Raw genomic sequence first — 20,130 nt, 5'->3', positions numbered from 1 at the left:
ATAAAACTCTTGGCACAATCAACCAGCCTACTTAAACCCCTCCTCTACCCTCCTCTCTTCCCCAGGCTCTCCCTTGGTGGTGTCCCTAATCGGGGCCCTGCTGCGGGAGTTCCCGGACCGCTGGGCCTACTACCTGCACACGCTCCAGCAGAAGAAGTTCAAGCGTATCCGTAAGTCGTCTTCGTATGACTACGATGCCCTTGACCAGGCCATGGATGCCAGCATCCAGGTCCTGTCTGAGGAACACAGGGAGCTGTACATTGACCTCACCGTGCTGGAGAAGGACGTCAAAGTACCTGCCAAGGTCAGACTGGCCGGGGGGGATTATGGTTAGGCTTGGGTAGGTAAGGCTAGATTCGGCTAGGCTTGGTTAGGTCAGGTTAGGCTAAACTAAGCTAGTCTACAGTAGGTTAGGGTAAGGCTATCCCGCACCTTCAGCCAGAAAGTATTCACAACCCATGGAGACATTGTGAGCTGTCCTTATGGAAAGAAGGAGGGAATAAGATAATAAAAGACAAGGAAGCTGGTCATTGTCTCTTAATCGAAGCCTGTTCTTCCATCAAAGGAGGCTGCTGAGGGGAGGACAGCTCATTATAATGTCTGGAATAGCGTTCCAGCCATTACTATGAGCCAGTCCTCCCCAATTAAGGTGCCACCAACCTGCTGTGTCCTCCATGTTCCTCTGCCTGCAGGTTCTGTCGGTTCTGTGGGATCTAGAACCGGAGGAGGTGGAGGACGTTCTCCAGGACTTTGTGAACAAGTCCCTACTGTTCCGTGACTGTCACCACCGGCCCTACCTCTACTACCTCCACGACCTCCAGCTGGACTTCCTGGCTGAGATGAACCGCTCTGGTCTAGAAGTGGGTCTCATACACTCCAACCAGTAGAGGCTGCTGAGAGGAGGACAACTCATAATAATGTCCAGTATAGAGTGAATGGAATGGTATCAAACACTCCATTCCAGGCATATTATGAGCCGTCCTCCCCTCAGCAGCCTCCACTGACTCCAACATACACACCTCTATCTTCATTTACATAGGGTTGTTATGTATGCTGGTGGCCATTTTGAAATGTATCTAAAGTTTGATGTTTGATAACTGTGTTGAAATTAATTCATATTTTCTGAAATCCAATATAAGGAAAAAATTATAGAGAATCAATGTACATAGAACTTGGAAAACTAGACCATCGCGTACAGAATGAATCAGTTAGACTCATGTCTTCTATGCCCTGCATTCTTGGGACATCAATCTACTATAATTAAGCAATAAGGTCCGAGGGGTTTGTGATATATGGCCAATATACCACGGCTAAGGGCTGTGTCCAGGCACTCCGTGTTGCGTCGTGCTTAAGAACCACCCTTCTCCGTGGTATATTGGCCATATATCACAAACCCCTTATTGTAATTATAAACTGGTTACCAATGTAATTAAAGCAGTTAAAATAAATGTTTTGTCATATCTGTGCTATATGGTCTGTTATACCACGGCTGTCAGCCAATCAGCATCCAGGGTGTTAAAACTACCCAGTTTATAATATGGTGTGTGTTCCAGAGCCTCCACACCAAGGTGGTGCGTCAGTACCAGCAGCGTTACAGCCAGGGTCCCCCCACCTCAGGAGATGAAGAGTGCCTCTACTGGTTCAGATTCCTCACCTACCACATGGCCAAGGCCAACCTCACACAGGTACGCACGCGCGCACACACACAACCCACACATCTAAATCAACATTTTTTGGGTCGCGTACACAGTTTAGCAGATGTTATAGCGGGTGCAGGGAAATGATTGTGTTACTAGCTCCTAACAGGTACACAAGTAATCAAAAACTAAATCCAATTCACAACCCAAATAACACTTTCAGAGCTTGTGTTTAAGCTTGTTTGCGCTTGTTTGAGGATGTGTGAGAGAGAGCTGGTGTGTGTGTGTATTTTGTGAGCGAGTCTCTTTGCGTCTTGCTACAGGAGATGGTGTGATGGCTGTTCAACAGTCTGATGGAGATAAAAGCACCACTCCGTATGATGGAGGCCTTCGCCAGACAAGCACAAGTCGCTAACGTCTTTTTCTATCTCTCTATTTCTATCTATCTATCTCCATCTCTTTCTATCTCTATTTCTATCCATCTCCATCTCTTTCTCTCTCCCTGTATATTTCTCTCTCTTTAGGAGTTGGGCTCTCTGATGTTCTCTCTGGACTGGGTCAGAACTAAAGCTCAGATTATGGGACCGGCTCATCTCATCAATGACTATGTGGAGTACAGCAACATACTGGACAAAGAGGTCAGGATTTGATCAACACCCAAGTTCACTGAGGAACTTAATGTACCCTGTTTTATCCTCATTTGATATGGTTTTCAGATCTTGTGTTTGGTATCAATTCCTCAATGGTGGCCTAGTGGTTAAGAGCATAGGGCCAGTAACCAAAACGTCGCTGGTTTGAATTCCTGGGCCGACTAGGTGAAAAATGTGTTATTGTGCCCTTGAGCAAGGCACTTAACCCTAATTGCTCCTGTAAGTCTCTCTGCATAAGAGCGTCTGCTAAATGACTACAATGTAGAAATGTCAATGCAAGAAACAGTTACTCGTTTCATGCCTGTGAATACAATTTTTGTGTTCCGATCTCTCCTTTCTCTCACTGTGTGTACCCCCCAGAACAGCGAGTTGCGGGGCCACTTCCAGGAGTTCCTGTCTCTGAACGGCCACCAGTTGGAGCAGCGTCCGTTCCCTGACGTAGTGCAGCTGGCCCTGTCCCAGCCAGACTCCTCTGAGGTGTACATCCAGGCCCTGCTGCAGGCGCAGGAGAGGGCCACCAGAGGGGGACTCTACCTTGACTGGGTGTCAGTAGTAGGCCCATACACACTACTCACGTGCTTATAAGCGTACTCACTACTTAATCGGGGTGTACAGTGTTGACCCCTAGCCCCCACCTCTTACTCCCTAGCCCTTATGCATTCCATTCCCCAGTCAACCATACCCTAAACATAGAGTTGGTTTTGTGTTGCAATTACCACAAAGCCTGTTTTAGCGTAGTGTCAGTGGCACTGCCCATGCTAAAACAGAAGCCATCGTAAATGCACAGACGTACCCTCTATCCAACTCTATGACCATATCTACGTTTTAGTCTCATTGCCTGATGTTCAACTTCTTCTAACATCCCCTCATGCTCATGTTCTCGAAGTCATTTTTGTTTGTGGTTTGTTCCAGGAACAAAAGTAGTCTGAAGAGCCTGTCTCGTCTGGTGGTCCAGGCCCACCAGGGATCCATCTACTCTGCCTGCTTCTCCCACGACGGCACCAAGATCGCCTCCTGTGGCTCCAGCAAGACACTGCGAGTAAGACGCACACATTCTTTTGAAATAAATCTTCACCCACTGTATCTCCCACACATCTCTGTTTGAGTGGGTGTCCTCAAAAACTCTGCCCTGTGTGCGTCTCCAGGTGTTTAAGAGCACGTCTGGGGAGAAGCTGCTGGAGATCCAGGCCCACGACGATGAGGTGCTCTGCTGTGCCTTCTCCCCGGATGACCGTCTCCTAGCAACCTGCTCCAGTGATAGGAAGGTCAAGGTATGGCGTGGAAGCCTCCCCTCTGCCATTCAAACTTTGGACAGACTTCAGACAGACTTGCCTGACAACCCGACTTCGACAGACAGAAGTGGTTTGTCTGTCTCTAATCTGTGTTGTGTAAAAGGTTTGGAAAGCAAATAAAGGAGTTGTATATCTATGTAACTACAGTATCTGTGTTGTGTGCCAGGTTTGGAAAGCAAATAAAGGAGTTGTATATCTATGTAACTACAGTATCTGTGTTGTGTGCCAGGTTTGGAAAGCAAATAAAGGAGTTGTATATCTATGTAACTACAGTATATGTGTTGTGTGCCAGGTTTGGAATGTGGAGTGTGGGACTCTGATGAGGATGTTTGAGGACGAACACGAGGAGCAGGTCAACCACTGTCAGTTCACCAACACACGCCGACGCCTCCTACTGGCCACATGTTCCAACGACAAGTTCATGAACACCAAGGTGTGTGTGTGTGTGTGTTATTTATTTTATATTTTATTTTTAACCATGAAGTAGGCCACATTTTTTGCACTCTGGCTCTATAAGATAGATATATATCCCCCACACTGTATGTGTGTGTGTGTATGTATGTATATATATATATATATCCTACTCTCTCTCTCTAGCTGTGGAACATCAATAAACCCTCCTCCCAGAACACCATGTTTGGTCATTTGGAGCCTGTCAATCACTGCTGTTTCTCCCCTGATGACGCCTACCTCTCCACCTCTTCCAGCGACGGAACCCTGAAGGTGGGCGGGGCATAGTCACCACCTATGTGTTTATATAAGCAAATATAGATAAAGGTTTTTCATTTAGGTGTAGACTACTATTATGTATTTAACAACATTAATTGTGTGTGTTTGTGTTTCAGCTGTGGGAGGTGTCCTCGGCTAATGAGTGGAAGTCCATAGACGTAGCGGACATGTTCCCGGAGCAGAGAGAGCAGACTGAGGTCATGGTGAAGTGCAGCACCTGGTCAGCAGACGGCAGGACCATCATCTGTGCTGCCAGGAACGCAGTCTTTGTGAGTGTTGAAGAGCCAGCCCTCCCCTGTTGAGTGAGTAAGCCTCTGCTCTGCTCCGTCAGGCTGGCATGGGGCCGTGGTGTGGGCACAGGGACTGAGGGGTGGTCCCCTGGCGGAGCTCCATGACCCGGACCTGATTTGTTTAGCATGTTGCGATTCATCAGAGGAGAAGCTGGCAGAATGTTGAATGGACTTCGGTAACTGGGGGACATGAGCTAATTCTCATGCTATGGCTAATACTACACTGAACAAAAATAGAAACGGAACATGCAACAATTTCAAAGCTTTTACTGAGTTACAGTTCATAAAAGGAAATCGGTCAATTGAAATAAATGTATTCTTTCCTAATCTATGGATTTCACATGACTGGGAATATGCAGATATGTTGGTCACAGATACCGTATAAAAAACAGTAGGGGCGTGGATCAGAAAACCAGTCAGTATTTGGTGTGACCACCATTTGCTTCATGCAGCGTGACACATCGCCTTCACATAGAATTGATCAGGCTGTTGATATTGGCCTGGGGAATGTTGTGGCTGTGGACGACTAGCATGCAGATGAGCTTCCCTGAGACGGTTTCTGACAGTTTGTGCAGAAATTCTTCGGTTGTGCAAACCCACAGTTTCATCAGCTGTCCGGGTGGCTGGTATCAGACGAAGAAGCTGGATGTGAAGGTCCTGGGCTGGCGTGTTTACACGTGGTCTGTGGTTGTGAGGCCGGTTGGACGTACTGCCAAATTCTTTTGGAGGCGGCTTATGGTAGAGAAATTAACATTAAATTATCTGGCAACAGCTCTTGTGGACATTCCTGCAGTCAGCATGGCAATTGCACACTCCCTCAACTTGAGACATCTGTGGCAATAACTACATGACATCAATTGTGTACAAACATTTCACACCCCTTGCCCTTAGAACAGCCTCATTTCGTCAGGGCATCGACTCTACAAAGCGTTCCACAGGGATGCTGGCCCATGCTGACTCTAATGCTTCCCACAGTTGTGTCAAGTTGGCCGGATGTCCTTTGGGTGGTGGACCATTCTTGATAAAACTGTGATAAACCCAGCAGTGTTGTAGTTTTTGACACAAACCAGTGTGTCTGGCACCTACTACCATACCCCGATCAAAGGCACTTAAATCTTTTGTCTTTCCCATTCACCCTCTGAATGGCACACAATATATGTCTCAATTGTCTCAAGGCTTACATTTTTTACTTGAACCTGTCTCCTCCCCTTCATTTACACTGATTGAAGTGGATTTAACAAGTGACATCAATACGTTTTTTTTTTTTTACCAGGATTCACCTGGTCGGTCTGTCATGGAAAGAGCAGGTGTTCATAATGTTTTATATGCTGTGTTGACGCAGTGCATCGACAATCTGTCAAATTCTGTCTATATTTGTGTTTAGCGGTATGTTCTTGTCTAGGAAACTGCTCCTAGAGCAATCTGTCTGTGAAACAATGAGAATGCCCTGGACAACTTGACTTTCATGTTTTGGTATTTGGGCCTGTCTGCCCATCAGAGGGTAGAAGTGTGTGTTCTGACTGAGAATGAAGCCGTCCCACTCCTGGGAAATGGAAAGGTCTCTGTCTGTTCTCTCCACTCCAGGAATCAGAGTGGCCTTGAATGTCAGAGTGGCCTTGAATGTCAGAGTTGTCAGTCTGTAGGCTAGTATTGATAGAAGAATAGATAGCTTGATGGACTTAAACAATTATGGTACGTAGAAACAGCAGTTGGAACTCCTTTTGTTTTCCACCTGAATCTCTCTGTTTTCTCTCCGTCTCTTTCCCGTTCTTTTCTTCGGTCTGCTTTTCCCTTCACAATCCCACACTTTGGCAAGTTGGAAGATATGGAAATCGTCATCGATGGTTGAGATGCAGGTTGACAATTATTGTCATGAGTCTTGCCCTGGAGGCAGAACTGAGCCGTTTCCGCTAGATGGGACAGCTGCAAAGTCATAAAAATGAATGAAAACAAAACCTGCAGTTGAGACTTCACTTAGCAGTTTATCAGGCTATTACCATGTTGCTTCCATGTAATCCCATCCTGTCATGTCCTTTACAGTTCACATTACATTTGAGTCATTTAACAAAGACTCCAGATCAATTTACAATTAGATCTCTACATGGTCTGACCTAACAACCCATGAGCCCTCTAAGGGGCTATCAAGAAGTGTCTAGAAAGTTATCACTAGTTTATGCATGGAAGCCATTTTGTACCCCACATATTGGCAGTTGCACTAGAGAGCGATCACCAGCTTTAACAATGGTGTAGTGAACAGATCCCTCCTGCTGTTCCCAGGTGTTTGATGTAGAGACGGTGGCCATGTTGTTGGAGATCCGGACCAGTCGTCTGAGCACGGTGCAGTACTGTCACGCCTGCCCCAGCAGCAACCTGGTGGCCATCGCACTGTCACACTATGCTGTGGAGGTACACACACACACACACACACAGCCTGTTGACTATTACACTGTGCCATGTAGGTACACACATGGTGGCTATAGCCCTTATCAAACTACTACACCATCATATGGCAGGATATAACATCATAGGTCTCTTCCCTCCAGCTGTGGGACATAGAGACCAGTAAGAAGATGGCTGACTGTAGTGGTCATCTGAGCTGGGTCCATGGAGTCCAGTTCTCCCCTGACGGATCTCTACTGCTCTCCTGTTCTGACGACCAGACCGTCAGGGTAAGTGTGTGTGCGTCTGCCGTCTGTCTGTCAATAATTTGTCCAATCTGTCTTCATCAGTTAACCCTTCTCATGACATATTGTACATAACCATTTAACATTTTTAATGGCATAAAAAATGTAATGCCGTGATGTGTGTGTCAGGTGTGGGAGACTAAAAAAGTCCACACCTCATCAGCTGTCTGTTTGAAGAGGGATTCTGACGTGCTCTTTAACAACAGTGACATTACCGTGGTCGCCGCCGACAACCGCAACAGACTGCAGGTGAGAGGGCTGGGCTGGACACATACACACACACACACAATGACGTTTTACAGATGTGACAGGTGTTAACCCTGTGTGTGTGCGTGTGTCAGGTGAGGAATGGGAGGACCGGAGCGGTGATGTTCCAGTCAGAGAACCAGGAGTCTCGTATCCGCTGCACTGCGATCTGCTCACAGACCTCAGCCGTGGGGCTGGGACGAGAGGATGGGACGATACAGGTACACACACACACACACATAGGTACACACTTTTACCCTCACACACAGACCAGAAAGCAAAAATCTTCAAGGACACAAAAGTAGGAAAATGCTTACGTATAATTTATGCTTAACTTGACAAAAGTGCAGGGGCTATGAGGGAAAAGTGCCAGAAATGTAAAAGGCTTTTTGGCTGGAGAAGATGGTGTCACTGCCAAACTTGATAATGACCAACTGAGCTGTAGGAAAGGCAGGAAGAGACATTCTTTCAGGTAAGGCTGGACACAATGTTACACCAAAACTAAGTTTGACAGTTTTACCACTGGTGCTGTCCTAGTAGCATTGTGACTACTGTGGTCTGCCTATGCTTTGAAGAGTTGGTCGAAGTGGTCTGTGTGTGTAAAAATCATGTTCACCTTGCTGGAGGAGGTGTTTCTCATGTCCACTAATGGCCGGTGACATTGTGCTGGAAACCTCTGTCTAGCCTGTCAACCCTGTCTCAGTCCTACTGTACCCTGTACTGTACTCTCTGCCTGCCTGCATATCCTGTCTCAGTCGTACTGTACCCAGCTCTCTCTTTCTCTCTCTGTCTGGCCTGTCAACCCTGTCTCAGTCGTACCGTACCCAGCTCTCTCTCTGTCTCTCTCTCTCTGTCTGGCCTGTCAACCCTGTCTCAGTCCTACTGTACTGTACCCAGCTTTCTCTCTTTCTGTCTGGCCTGTCAACCCTGTCTCAGTCCTACTGTACTGTACCCAGCTTTCTCTCTCTCTCTTTCTGTCTGGCCTGTCAACCCTGTCTCAGTCCTACTGTACTGTACAATACCCAGCTCTCTGTCTGGCCTGTCAACCCTGTCTCAGTCCTACTGTACTGTACCCAGCTTTCTCTCTTTCTGTCTGGCCTGTCAACCCTGTCTCAGTCCTACTGTACTGTACCCAGCTTTCTCTCTCTCTCTTTCTGTCTGGCCTGTCAACCCTGTCTCAGTCCTACTGTACTGTACAATACCCAGCTCTCTGTCTGGTCTGTCAACCCTGTCTCAGTCCTTCTGTACTGTACAATACCCAGCTCTCTGTCTGGTCTGTCAACCCTGTCTCAGTCCTACTGTACTGTACCCAGCTTTCTCTCTTTCTGTCTGGCCTGTCAACCCTGTCTCAGTCCTACTGTACTGTACCCAGCTTTCTCTCTCTCTCTTTCTGTCTGGCCTGTCAACCCTGTCTCAGTCCTACTGTACTGTACAATACCCAGCTCTCTGTCTGGTCTGTCAACCCTGTCTCAGTCCTACTGTACTGTACAATACCCAGCTCTCTGTCTGGTCTGTCAACTCTGTCTCAGTCCTACTGTACAATACCCAGCTCTCTGTCTGGTCTGTCAACCCTGTCTCAGTCCTACTGTACTGTACAATACCCAGCTCTCTCTCTCTCTCTCAATTCAAATTCAAGGGGCTTTATTGACATAGGAAACATGTGTTAACATTGCCAAAGCAAGTGAGGTAGATAATATACAAAAGTGAAATAAACAATAAAAATTAACATTAAACATTACACATAGAGACGTTTCAAAACAATAAAGACATTACAAATGTCATATTATATATACACTGCTCAAAAAAATGAAGGGAACACTAAAATAAAACATCCTAGATCTGAATGAATGAAATATTCTTATTAAATACTTTTTTCTTTACATAGTTGAATGTGCTGACAACAAAATCACACAAAAATGATCAATGGAAATCAAATGTATCAACCCATGGGGGTCTGGATTTGGAGTCACACTCAAAATGAAAGTGGAAAACTACACTACAGGCTGATCCAACTTTGATGTAATGTCCTTAAAACAAGTCAAAATGAGGCTCAGTAGTGTGTGTGGCCTCCACGTGCCTGTATGACCTCCCTACAACACCTGGGCATGCTCCTGATGAGGTGGCGGATGGGCTTTTTTTAATTTGACCTTTTATTTAACTAGGCAAGTCAGTTAAGAACAAATTCTTATATTCAATGACTGCCTAGGAACAATGGGTTAACTGCCTGTTCAGGGGCAGAACGACAGATTTGTACCTTGTCAGCTCGGGTTGCAACCTTCCGGTTATTAGTCCCACACTCTAACCACTAGGCTACCCTGCCGCCCCGTCTCCTGAGGGATCTCATCCCAGACCTGGACTAAAGCATCCGCCAACTCCTGGACAGTCTGTGGTGCATCAATGCCTTCCTCTTGCAGGAACTGCTGACACACTCCAGCCACATGAGGTCTAGCATTGTCTTGCATTAGAAGGAACCCAGGGCCAACCGCACCAGCATATGGTCTCACAAGGGGTCTGAGGATCTCATCTCGGTACCTAATGGCAGTCAGGCTACCTCTGGCGAGCACATGGAGGGCTGTGCGGCCCCTCAAAGAAATGACACCCCACACCATGACTGACCCACCGCCAAACCAGTCATGCTGGAGGATGTTGCAGGCAGCAGAACGTTCTCCACGGCGGCGTCTCCAGATGCTGTCACGTCTGTCACATGTGCTCAGTGTGAACCTGCTTTCATCTGTGAAGAGCACAGGGCGCCAGTGGCGAATTTGTCAATCTTGGTGTTCTCTGGCAAATGCCAAACATCCTGCACGGTGTTGGGCTGTAAGCACAACCCCCCCACCTGTGGACGTCGGGCCCTCATAGCACCCTCATGGAGTCTGTTTCTGACTGTTTGAGCAGACACATGCACATTTGTGGCCTGCTGGAGGTCATTTTGCAGGACTCTGGCAGTGCTCCTCCTGCTCCTCCTTGCACAAAGGCCAAGGTAGCGGTCCTGCTGCTGGGTTGTTGCCCTCCTACGGCCTCCTCCACGTCTCCTGATGTACTGGCCTGTCTCCTGGTAGCGCCTCCATGCTCTGGACACTACGCTGACAGACACAGCAAACCTTCTTGCCACAGCTCGCATTGATGTTCCATCCTGGATAAGCTGCACTACCTGCGTCACTTGTGTGGGTTGTAGACTCCGTCTCATGCTACCACTAGAGTGAAAGCACCGCCAGCATTCAAAAGTGACCAAAACATCAGCCAGGAAGCATAGGAACTGAGAAGTGGTCTGTGGTCACCACCTGTAGAACCACTCCTTTATTGGGGGTGTCTTGCTAAATGCCTATAATTTCCACCTGTTGTCTATTCCATTTGCACAACAGCATGTGACATTTATTGTCAATCAGTGTTGCTTCCTAAGTGGACAGTTTGATTTCACAGAAGTGTGATTGACTTGGAGTTACATTGTGTTTAAGTGTTCCCTTTCTCTTTTGAGCAGTGTGTGTGTGTGTGTGTGTGTGTGTGTGTGTGTGTGTGTGTGTGTGTGTGTGTGTGTGTGTTTTAACAATGTACAAATGGTTGAAGTACACAAGATTAAAATAAATAAGCATAAATATGGGTTGTATTTACAATGGTGTTTGTTCTTCACTGGTTGCCCTTTTCTCGTGGCAACAGGTCACAAATCTTGCTGCTGTGATGGCACTTCCTTTTGGAAGTGTGTGTGGAGACTCAGGGATGTCCCTGGAAGTGGTAGTAAGTAGTGTCACACAGGAGACTCAGGGATGTCTCTGGAAGTGGTAGTAAGTAGTGTCACTCAGGAGACTCAGGGATGTCTCTGGAAGTGGTAGTAAGTAGTGTCACACAGGAGACTCAGGGATGTCCCTGGAAGTGGTAGTAAGTAGTGTCACACAGGAGACTCAGGGATGTCCCTGGAAGTGGTAGTAAGTAGTGTCACACAGGAGACTCAGGATGTCCCTGGAAGTGGTAGTAAGTAGTGTCACACAGGAGACTCAGGATGTCCCTGGAAGTGGTAGTAAGTAGTGTCACACAGGAGACTCAGGATGTCCCTGGAAGTGGTAGTAAGTAGTGTCACACAGGAGACTCGGGGATGTCCCTGGAAGTGGTAGTAAGTAGTGTCACACAGGCAGGTGTGTAGAACTCTGTACTCCAGTTGGGGCCACGCCTCAGGAACCTCTTTAATTAATGAAGGGGGCCTGGGCTCTAACCAACACGGGGTTAATAGATTATAGTAACTCGGGCCTCTTCTCTCACTCACACACACACACTTGGGTGTCTGTCTACTCTTCTGAGTCAAGACAGTCAAGAGGGGGGATGAGGAGATGAGGAAGAGGACAGAGGGATGATAATGGTTGAAATGAGTGGAGCTGAAAGACTGCAGGGTTGTGTAATATCAGTTACTTAACATGTGAAAAGTGGGCATACCATGGAAATGTTGGTTTCACTGTGAGGATACTTATGTTGGTCTTTACACCTGTTCCATTACATCTAATTCCTCCCATTTCCACCAGAGGGAGCTGCTGCTTTGTGTCCTTCCAGGTCCGCTGCTGCAGTAGTCTGCCCCCCTCTCTCGCTCGCACTCTCGCTCGCACTCTCGCTCGCACTCTCGCTCTAACTCTCGCTCTAACTCTCGCTCTAACTCTCGCTCTAACTCTCGCTCTAACTCTCGCTCTAACTCTCGCTCTAACTCTCGCTCTAACTCTCGCTCTAACTCTCGCTCTAACTCTCGCTCTAACTCTCGCTCTAACTCTCGCTCTAACTCTCCCTCTAACTCTCCCTCTAACTCTCCCTCTAACTCTCCCTCTAACTCTCCCTCTAACTCTCCCTCTAACTCTCCCTCTAACTCTCCCTCTAACTCTCCCTCTAACTCTCCCTCTAACTCTCCCTCTAACTCTCCCTCTAACTCTCCCTCTAACTCTCCCTCTAACTCTCCCTCTAACTCTCCCTCTAACTCTCCCTCTAACTCTTGCTCTCTCTCGCACTCTCCCTCTAACTCTTGCTCTCCCTCGCACTCTCCCTCTAACTCTTGCTCGCACTCTCCCTCTAACTCTTGCTCTCTCTCGCTCGCACTCTCTCCATCTAACTCTTTCTCTCTCTCTCGCTCTCTCGATCGCTCTCCCTTTCACTCTTGCTCTCTCGCTCTCTCACTCTCTCTTGCTCTCTCTCTCGCACTCTCCCTCTAACTCTTGTGCTCTCTCGCACTCTCTTTCCCTCTAGCTCTCTCTCTCTCTCTCTCCCTCCCTCCCTCTAACTCTTGCTCTCTCTCTCTCTCTCTCTCTCGCACTCTCCCTCTAACTCTTGCTCTCGCTCGCACTCTCTTTTCCTCTAGCTCTCTCTCGCACTCTCTCTCTCCCTCTCTGTGTCTCTCTGCCTGCTCTCTCTTTCTCTCCACATCAGAGCCACTGTGCTATTAGAGCAGAGAGGTACAAATTGACCAGAATTCTAATGAACTCACAAAGCAATGCCCTCGTTGTCATTGACTCAGTTTGACACATGCCTCGCATTCTAGTCTTCTTTCTGGGCCATAATTGCCACTTTGATTGGCTCGGTTCTCTCCTCTGAAATGACATGCAGTTTTTCTATTAAGAAGGAAAAGAAGAGAGGGACAGGAGTGTTGAAGAGAGTGTGTTCTACCCCAGGCAGGAGGGAAGACAGGCAGGTACTGAGGACCATTGGATGAAGTACTCTACAGCGGCTGACCCCTCACAGGGGCTTGTTGCTGGCGCTAGGGCTAGAAACAGGCAGTGTGCAGGCATGGTAGGCATGTGTGTGCGTCAGTGGAGGCTGCTGAGGGGAGGACGGCTCATAATAATGGCTGGAATGGAGTCAATGGAATTGTATCGAACACGTGGTTTCTATGTGATTGATACCAGTCCAGCCATTCGACCTGGATTCAAATAATATCATAAATACTTTGCTTTAGTCTGCCTAGATGGTCAGTGTGTGCACTGTTGGGACAATTGCATTTGTCCATTGCACCAGGCTCAATCAAGTCCTGATCTTTTTAAGGTGTGTGTGTGTGTGTGTGTGTGTGTGTGTGTGTGTGTGTGTGTGTGTGTGTGTGTGTGTTCCTTGACCTTCTCAAAGGGATTGTGATCAGTATTAGGGCGAGGGATGGCTCCTGTTCTGTGGAGTGATCTAGTGTTCAAATGGAGTTTAAGGTGCATATCTTTCTGTATGCAGTATTACACAAGGGAGGCTGCACATGTGGATGAAAACAGATCAGGGATCAGTACATGTTAACCTGCTCATCGTAAGTTCGTAAGCTTCGATAACCACTGCTCTCAGATCTGTGCTGCTTTCGTTGATCTGTTTATTCCTAAGCGTCATAAGCCAAACTAGTATTCCTAACGCTAACATGTTTTACTCAACCTTTCCCCCATATCGCCCTGAGCACCCTCCCTGCTGCCTCATTCCCAAACCTTGAGGTGAGCTGGCAACCTTTTGAAACCCATTTCCCAGTAGCATCGCAGAGCGTCCTCTGGTTGGCATGCCCTGCGGCTAGCCGTCTCACGCGTTTGTTTGAAGTAGGGTTTTATTTGAGAGGTTTAAATATTTTAGCACAATCAAAATCTACGATTCACCTTGTGCTCAGTGTGGAGTGTCTCTCTCGTGTGTGTGTGTGTGTGTGTGTGTGTGTGTAGTCATTTTTCGTCTAAAGTTATGAGCTTGTGTTTCTTTGCCTTTTGGTTTACACTACAGATATCATACTAGGAGGGTTAATTTATTATTTTGCGATAATATTAATAGACTTCATGTTTAATAACTTAAGTTTGCAATCATTTCCAATAGTTCAATGTCAACAGAATTCAGCCTTAAAATTCTAGTGCAACTACTCAGTCAAGTTATCAAAGATGGCGCAGGAAGTTTCTAAGACAGTTAGGACTTCTAGGACCTCAATAATGTACTCTAGGTTGTCAGAATTTTCGTTGTCTCCCTTTTATAAGATTAAAGTCGTTTTGTAACTTGAAGCCAGTTCTTTGGGAGAGCTGTTTTTTGTCCTGCTGTGGCAGTGTTGTCTGTCAGACCCTCACACAAAACAGTCAGGGCAGATCCACTCTGCTAATGGGCTGATCAATCGCACGCAGAGCCCGGTAATATTTAAAACATGTCCTTTTTGATGAGCTTATCACTGTCAACCCAAACGCATTACTTTGGTCTCCCTTTTTATTCTATATATTTGTATTTTGCTCTTTTACTAGTTTTGGTCTAGGCTTACCCATAGACAGTTAGGTTATTTCTTTATCCTCCCAGGTTTCCCCTCTAAATATCTCTGTCTCCTCTTTCTGTCTCCCGTTTTCTATCTCACTTGAGCGGTTGCTTGTTTTTACACTTTTGGGAGCAAAATATAGTGTGGGACTCTCTTATTAGATTTTTTCTAAGTTTACTATTCTGTTAGTCAACCCCTCCAACTTCTTGGGATGTGTGTCAACTCATGCTCTTTGACACAGTAATAAAGGATTTAATTGGAATCATCAGTCTCTCCCTACTCCTCCCTCCCTCTCTCTGCCCAGGTGTTGGAGGTGCCGTCGGGGACCTCTCTAGCCACTCTTCAGGGTCACACCAGGGCAGTTCTCCACTGCCAGTTCACCCCGGAGGGACACACACTCATCACCTCCTCTGAGGACACCACCATACGGGTGGGGCCCTTCTCTTTCTTCCTCATCCTTCTTTCTTCTCTTCTGTGGTTTGTTATTTCCCTCCCTGTGTGTCTGCGTATGTCTGTGCGTGTGTCTGATGTTTTCGGACTGTTCCGCTCTGTCACCCCTAACAGCTCTTGTCTACAGTTCCACCTCACTGAACATATCCTCTCATCTCCTCTGTTTCTCTCATCTCCTCTCCTCTGTTTTTAGGACAGCCTGTCCACTGCTACGTGTTATTACGTGTTATTTCTTACATTAGTACCCCAGGTCATCTTAGGTTTCATTACATACAGTCGAGAAGAACTACTGAATATAAGATCAGCGTCAACTCACCATCAGTACGACCAAGAATATGTTTTCCGCGACGCGGATCCTGTGTTCTGCCTTACAAACAGGTCAACGGAATGGATCGCATGCAGCGACCCCCAAAAAAAACGACTTCGTAAAAGAGGGAAACGTAGCGGTCTTCTGGTCAGACTCAGGACAGGGGCACATCGCGCACCACTACCTAGCATTCTTCTTGCCAATGTCCAGTCTCTTGACAACAAGGTTGATGAAATCCGAGCAAGGGTAGCATTCCAGAGGGACATCAGAGACTGTAACGTCCTCTGCTTCACGGAAACATGGCTCACTGGGAAGACGGCGGTGCAGCCAACGGGTTTCTCCACGCATCGCGCCGACAGAAACAAACATCTTTCTGGTAAGAAGAGTGGCGGGGGCGTATGCCTCATGACTAACGAGACATGGTGTGATGAAAGAAACATACAGGAACTCAAATCCTTCTGTTCACCTGATTTAGAATTCCTCACAATCAAATGTAGACCGCATTATCTACCAAGAGAATTCTCTTCGATTATAATCACAGCCGTATATATCCCCCCCCCAAGCAGACACATCGATGGCTCTGAATGAACTTTATTTAACTCTTTGCAAACTGGAAACCATTTATCCGGAGGCTGCATTCATTGTAGCTGGGGATTCTAACAAAGCTAATCTGAAAACAAGACTCCCTAAATTTTATCAGCATATCGATTGTGCAACCAGGGGTGGTAAAACCTTGGATCATTGTTACTCTAACTTCCGCGACGCATATAAGGCCCTGCCCCGCCCCCCTTTCGGAAAAGCTGACCACGACTCCATTTTGTTGATCCCTGCCTACAGACAGAAACTTAAACAAGAGGCTCCCACGCTGAGGTCTGTCCAACGCTGGTCCGACCAAGCTGACTCCACACTCCAAGACTGCTTCCATCACGTGGACTGGGACATGTTTCGTATTGCGTCAGATAAAAAATATTGAAGAATACGCTGATTCGGTGTGCGAGTTCATTAGAACGTGCGTTGAAGATGTCGTTCCCATAGCAACGATAAAAACATTCCCTAACCAGAAACCGTGGATTGATGGCAGCTTTCACGTGAAACTGAAAGCGCGAACCACTGCTTTTAATCAGGGCAAGGTGTCTGGTAACATGACCGAATATAAACAATGCAGCTATTCCCTCAGCAAGGCTATTAAACAAGCTAAGCGTCAGTACAGAAACAAAGTAGAATCTCAATTCAACGGCTCAGACACAAGAGGCATGTGGCAGGGTCTATCACGGACTACAAGAAGAAACCCAGCCCAGTCACGGACCAGGATGTCTTGCTCCCAGGCAGACTAAATAACTTTTTTTGCCCGCTTTGAGGACAATACAGTGCCACTGACACGGCCTGCAACGAAAACATGCGGTCTCTCCTTCACTGCAGCCGAGGCGAGTAAGACATTTAAACGTGTTAACCCTCGCAAGGCTGCAGGCCCAGACGGCATCCCCAGCCGCGCACTCAGAGCATGCGCAGACCAGCTGGCCGGTGTGTTTACGGACATATTCAATCAATCCCTATACCAGTCTGCTGTTCCCACATGCTTCAAGAGGGCCACCATTGTTCCTGTTCCCAAGAAAGCTAAGGTAACTGAGCTAAACGACTACCGCCCCGTAGCACTCACTTCCGTCATCATGAAGTGCTTTGAGAGACTAGTCAAGGACCATATCACCTCCACCCTACCTGACACCCTAGACCCACTCCAATTTGCTTACCGCCCAAATAGGTCCACAGACGACGCAATCTCAACCACACTGCACACTGCCCTAACCCACTTGGACAAGAGGAATACCTATGTGAGAATGCTGTTCATCGACTACAGCTCGGCATTCAACACCATAGTACCCTTTCAAGTACCCTCCAACCCTGGGTCTCGACCCCGCCCTGTGCAACTGGGTACTGGACTTCCTGACAGGCTGCCCCCAGGTGGTGAGGGTAGGCAACAACATCTCCTCCCCGCTGATCCTCAACACGGGGGCCCCACAAGGGTGCGTTCTGAGCCCTCTCCTGTACTCCCTGTTCACCCACGACTGCGTGGCCACGCACGCCTCCAACTCAATCATCAAGTTTGCAGACGACACAACAGTGGTAGGCTTGATTACCAACAACGACGAGACGGCCTACAGGGAGGAGGTGAGGGCCCTCGGAGTGTGGTGTCAGGAAAATAACCTCACACTCAACGTCAACAAAACTAAGGAGGTGATTGTGGACTTCAGGAAACAGCAGAGGGAACACCCCCCTATCCACATCGATGGAACAGTAGTGGAGAGGGTAGCAAGTTTTAAGTTCCTCGGCATACACATCACAGACAAACTGAATTGGTCCACTCACACTGACAGCGTCGTGAAGAAGGCGCAGCAGCGCCTCTTCAACCTCAGGAGGCTGAAGAAATTTGGCTGGTCAACAAAAGCACTCAAACTTCTACAGATGCACAATCGAGAGCATCCTGGCGGGCTGTATCACCGCCTGGTACGGCAACTGCTCCGCCCTCAACCGTAAGGCTCTCCAGAGGGTAGTGAGGTCTGCACAGCGCATCACCGGGGGCAAACTACCTGCCCTCCAGGACACCTACACCACCCGATGTTACAGGAAGGCCATAAAGATCATCAAGGACATCAACCACCCGAGCCACTGCCTGTTCACCCCGTTATCATCCAGAAGGCGAGGTCAGTACAGGTGCATCAAAGCTGGGACCGAGAGACTGGAAAAACAGCTTCTATCTCAAGGCCATCAGACTGTTAAACAGCCACCACTAACATTGAGTGGCTGCTGCCAACACACTGTCATTGACACTGACCCAACTCCAGCCACTTTAATAATGGGAATTGATGGGAAATTATGTAAATATATCACTAGCCACTTTAAACAATGCTACCTTATATAATGTTACTTACCCTACATTATTCATCTCATATGCATACGTATATACTGTACTCTATATCATCGACTGCATCCTTATGTAATACATGTGTCACTAGCCACTTTAACTATGCCACTTTGTTTACTTTGTCTACATACTCATCTCATATGTATATACTGTACTCGATACCATCTACTGTATGCTGCCCTGTACCATCACTCATTCATATATCCTTATGTACATATTCTTTATCCCCTTACACTGTGTATAAGACAGTAGTTTTGGAATTGTTAGTTAGATTACTTGTTGGTTATCACTGCATTGTCGGAACTAGAAGCACAAGCATTTCGCTACACTCGCATTAACATCTGCTAACCATGTGTATGTGACAAATCAAATTTGATTTGATTTAGACCTATCTGCCTATCAGAAGTACACACACTATCCAGAGCACCACCTTGCTGCAAATCAGAACAGCACAGCCTCACTTTGTATTCATCTTACTCTATATTCCATTACTGTCCATGGACCATCTCCTGTGTAGTCCCTTACTGTCCATGGACCATCTCCTGTTTAGTCCCTTACTGTCCATGGACCATCTCCTGTTTAGTCCCTTACTGTCCATGGACCATCTCCTGTTTAGTCCCTTACTGTCCATGGACCATCTCCTGTGTAGTCCCTTACTGTCCATGGACCATCTCCTGTGTAGTCCCTTACTGTCCATGGACCATCTCCTGTTCAGTCCCTTACTGTCCATGGACCATCTCCTGTTCAGTCCCTTACTGTCCATGGACCATCTCCTGTTTAGTCCCTTACTGTCCATGGACCATCTCCTGTTCAGTCCCTTACTGTCCATGGACCATCTCCTGTGTAGTCCCTTACTGTCCATGGACCATCTCCTGTTTAGTCCCTTACTGTCCATGGACCATCTCCTGTGTAGTCCCTTACTGTCCATGGACCATCTCCTGTGTAGTCCCTTACTGTCCATGGACCATCTCCTGTTTAGTCCCTTACTGTCCATGGACCATCTCCTGTTTAGTCCCTTACTGTCCATGGACCATCTCCTGTTTAGTCCCTTACTGTCCATGGACCATCTCCTGTTTAGTCCCTTACTGTCCATGGACCATCTCCTGTTCAGTCCCTTACTGTCCATGGACCATCTCCTGTTCAGTCCCTTACTGTCCATGGACCATCTCCTGTTCAGTCCCTTACTGTCCATGGACCATCTCCTGTTCAGTCCCTTACTGTCCATGGACCATCTCCTGTTTAGTCCCTTACTGTCCATGGACCATCTCCTGTTCAGTCCCTTACTGTCCATGGACCATCTCCTGTGTAGTCCCTTACTGTCCATGGACCATCTCCTGTTTAGTCCCTTACTGTCCATGGACCATCTCCTGTGTAGTCCCTTACTGTCCATGGACCATCTCCTGTGTAGTCCCTTACTGTCCATGGACCATCTCCTGTGTAGTCCCTTACTGTCCATGGACCATCTCCTGTTTAGTCCCTTACTGTCCATGGACCATCTCCTGTTTAGTCCCTTACTGTCCATGGACCATCTCCTGTTTAGTCCCTTACTGTCCATGGACCATCTCCTGTTTAGTCCCTTACTGTCCATGGACCATCTCCTGTTCAGTCCCTTACTGTCCATGGACCATCTCCTGTTCAGTCCCTTACTGTCCATGGACCATCTCCTGTTCCTTACTGTCCATGGACCATCTCCTGTTCAGTCCCTTACTGTCCATGGA

The 20,130-nt window shown here is 47.4% G+C and overlaps 1 protein-coding gene across 8 annotated transcripts in view; it reads left to right on the top strand.

Annotated features, from left to right (window-relative positions):
* LOC118380838 (apoptotic protease-activating factor 1-like) overlaps positions 1–20,130 on the top strand; it is a 98,281-nt gene that overhangs the window by 13,990 nt on the left and 64,161 nt on the right. For 4 of the 8 annotated variants that reach the window (XM_052492539.1, XM_052492538.1, XM_052492537.1 and 1 more), the window contains 15 exons: positions 66–304; positions 693–860; positions 1,554–1,685; positions 2,162–2,275; positions 2,648–2,832; positions 3,200–3,326; positions 3,433–3,558; positions 3,872–4,012; positions 4,177–4,302; positions 4,425–4,577; positions 6,876–7,004; positions 7,142–7,267; positions 7,412–7,531; positions 7,624–7,749; positions 15,040–15,165. In XM_052492539.1, the coding sequence (XP_052348499.1) occupies positions 66–304; positions 693–860; positions 1,554–1,685; positions 2,162–2,275; positions 2,648–2,832; positions 3,200–3,326; positions 3,433–3,558; positions 3,872–4,012; positions 4,177–4,302; positions 4,425–4,577; positions 6,876–7,004; positions 7,142–7,267; positions 7,412–7,531; positions 7,624–7,749; positions 15,040–15,165 (2,138 nt within the window). Of the gene's footprint in view, positions 1–65; positions 305–692; positions 861–1,553; positions 1,686–2,161; positions 2,276–2,647; positions 2,834–3,199; positions 3,327–3,432; positions 3,559–3,871; positions 4,013–4,176; positions 4,303–4,424; positions 4,578–6,875; positions 7,005–7,141; positions 7,268–7,411; positions 7,532–7,623; positions 7,750–15,039; positions 15,166–20,130 lie in introns of those variants that run through there. The other 4 variants (XR_008089311.1, XM_052492541.1, XR_008089312.1 and 1 more) reach the window with 4 other exon arrangements.

The sequence above is a fragment of the Oncorhynchus keta genome, chromosome 33 (assembly GCF_023373465.1).
Source record: "Oncorhynchus keta strain PuntledgeMale-10-30-2019 chromosome 33, Oket_V2, whole genome shotgun sequence".
Lineage (NCBI taxonomy): Eukaryota > Metazoa > Chordata > Actinopteri > Salmoniformes > Salmonidae > Oncorhynchus > Oncorhynchus keta.
The sequence above is the reverse complement of the archived record's forward strand: the minus strand, read 5'-3'. Positions and strand labels throughout refer to the sequence as shown.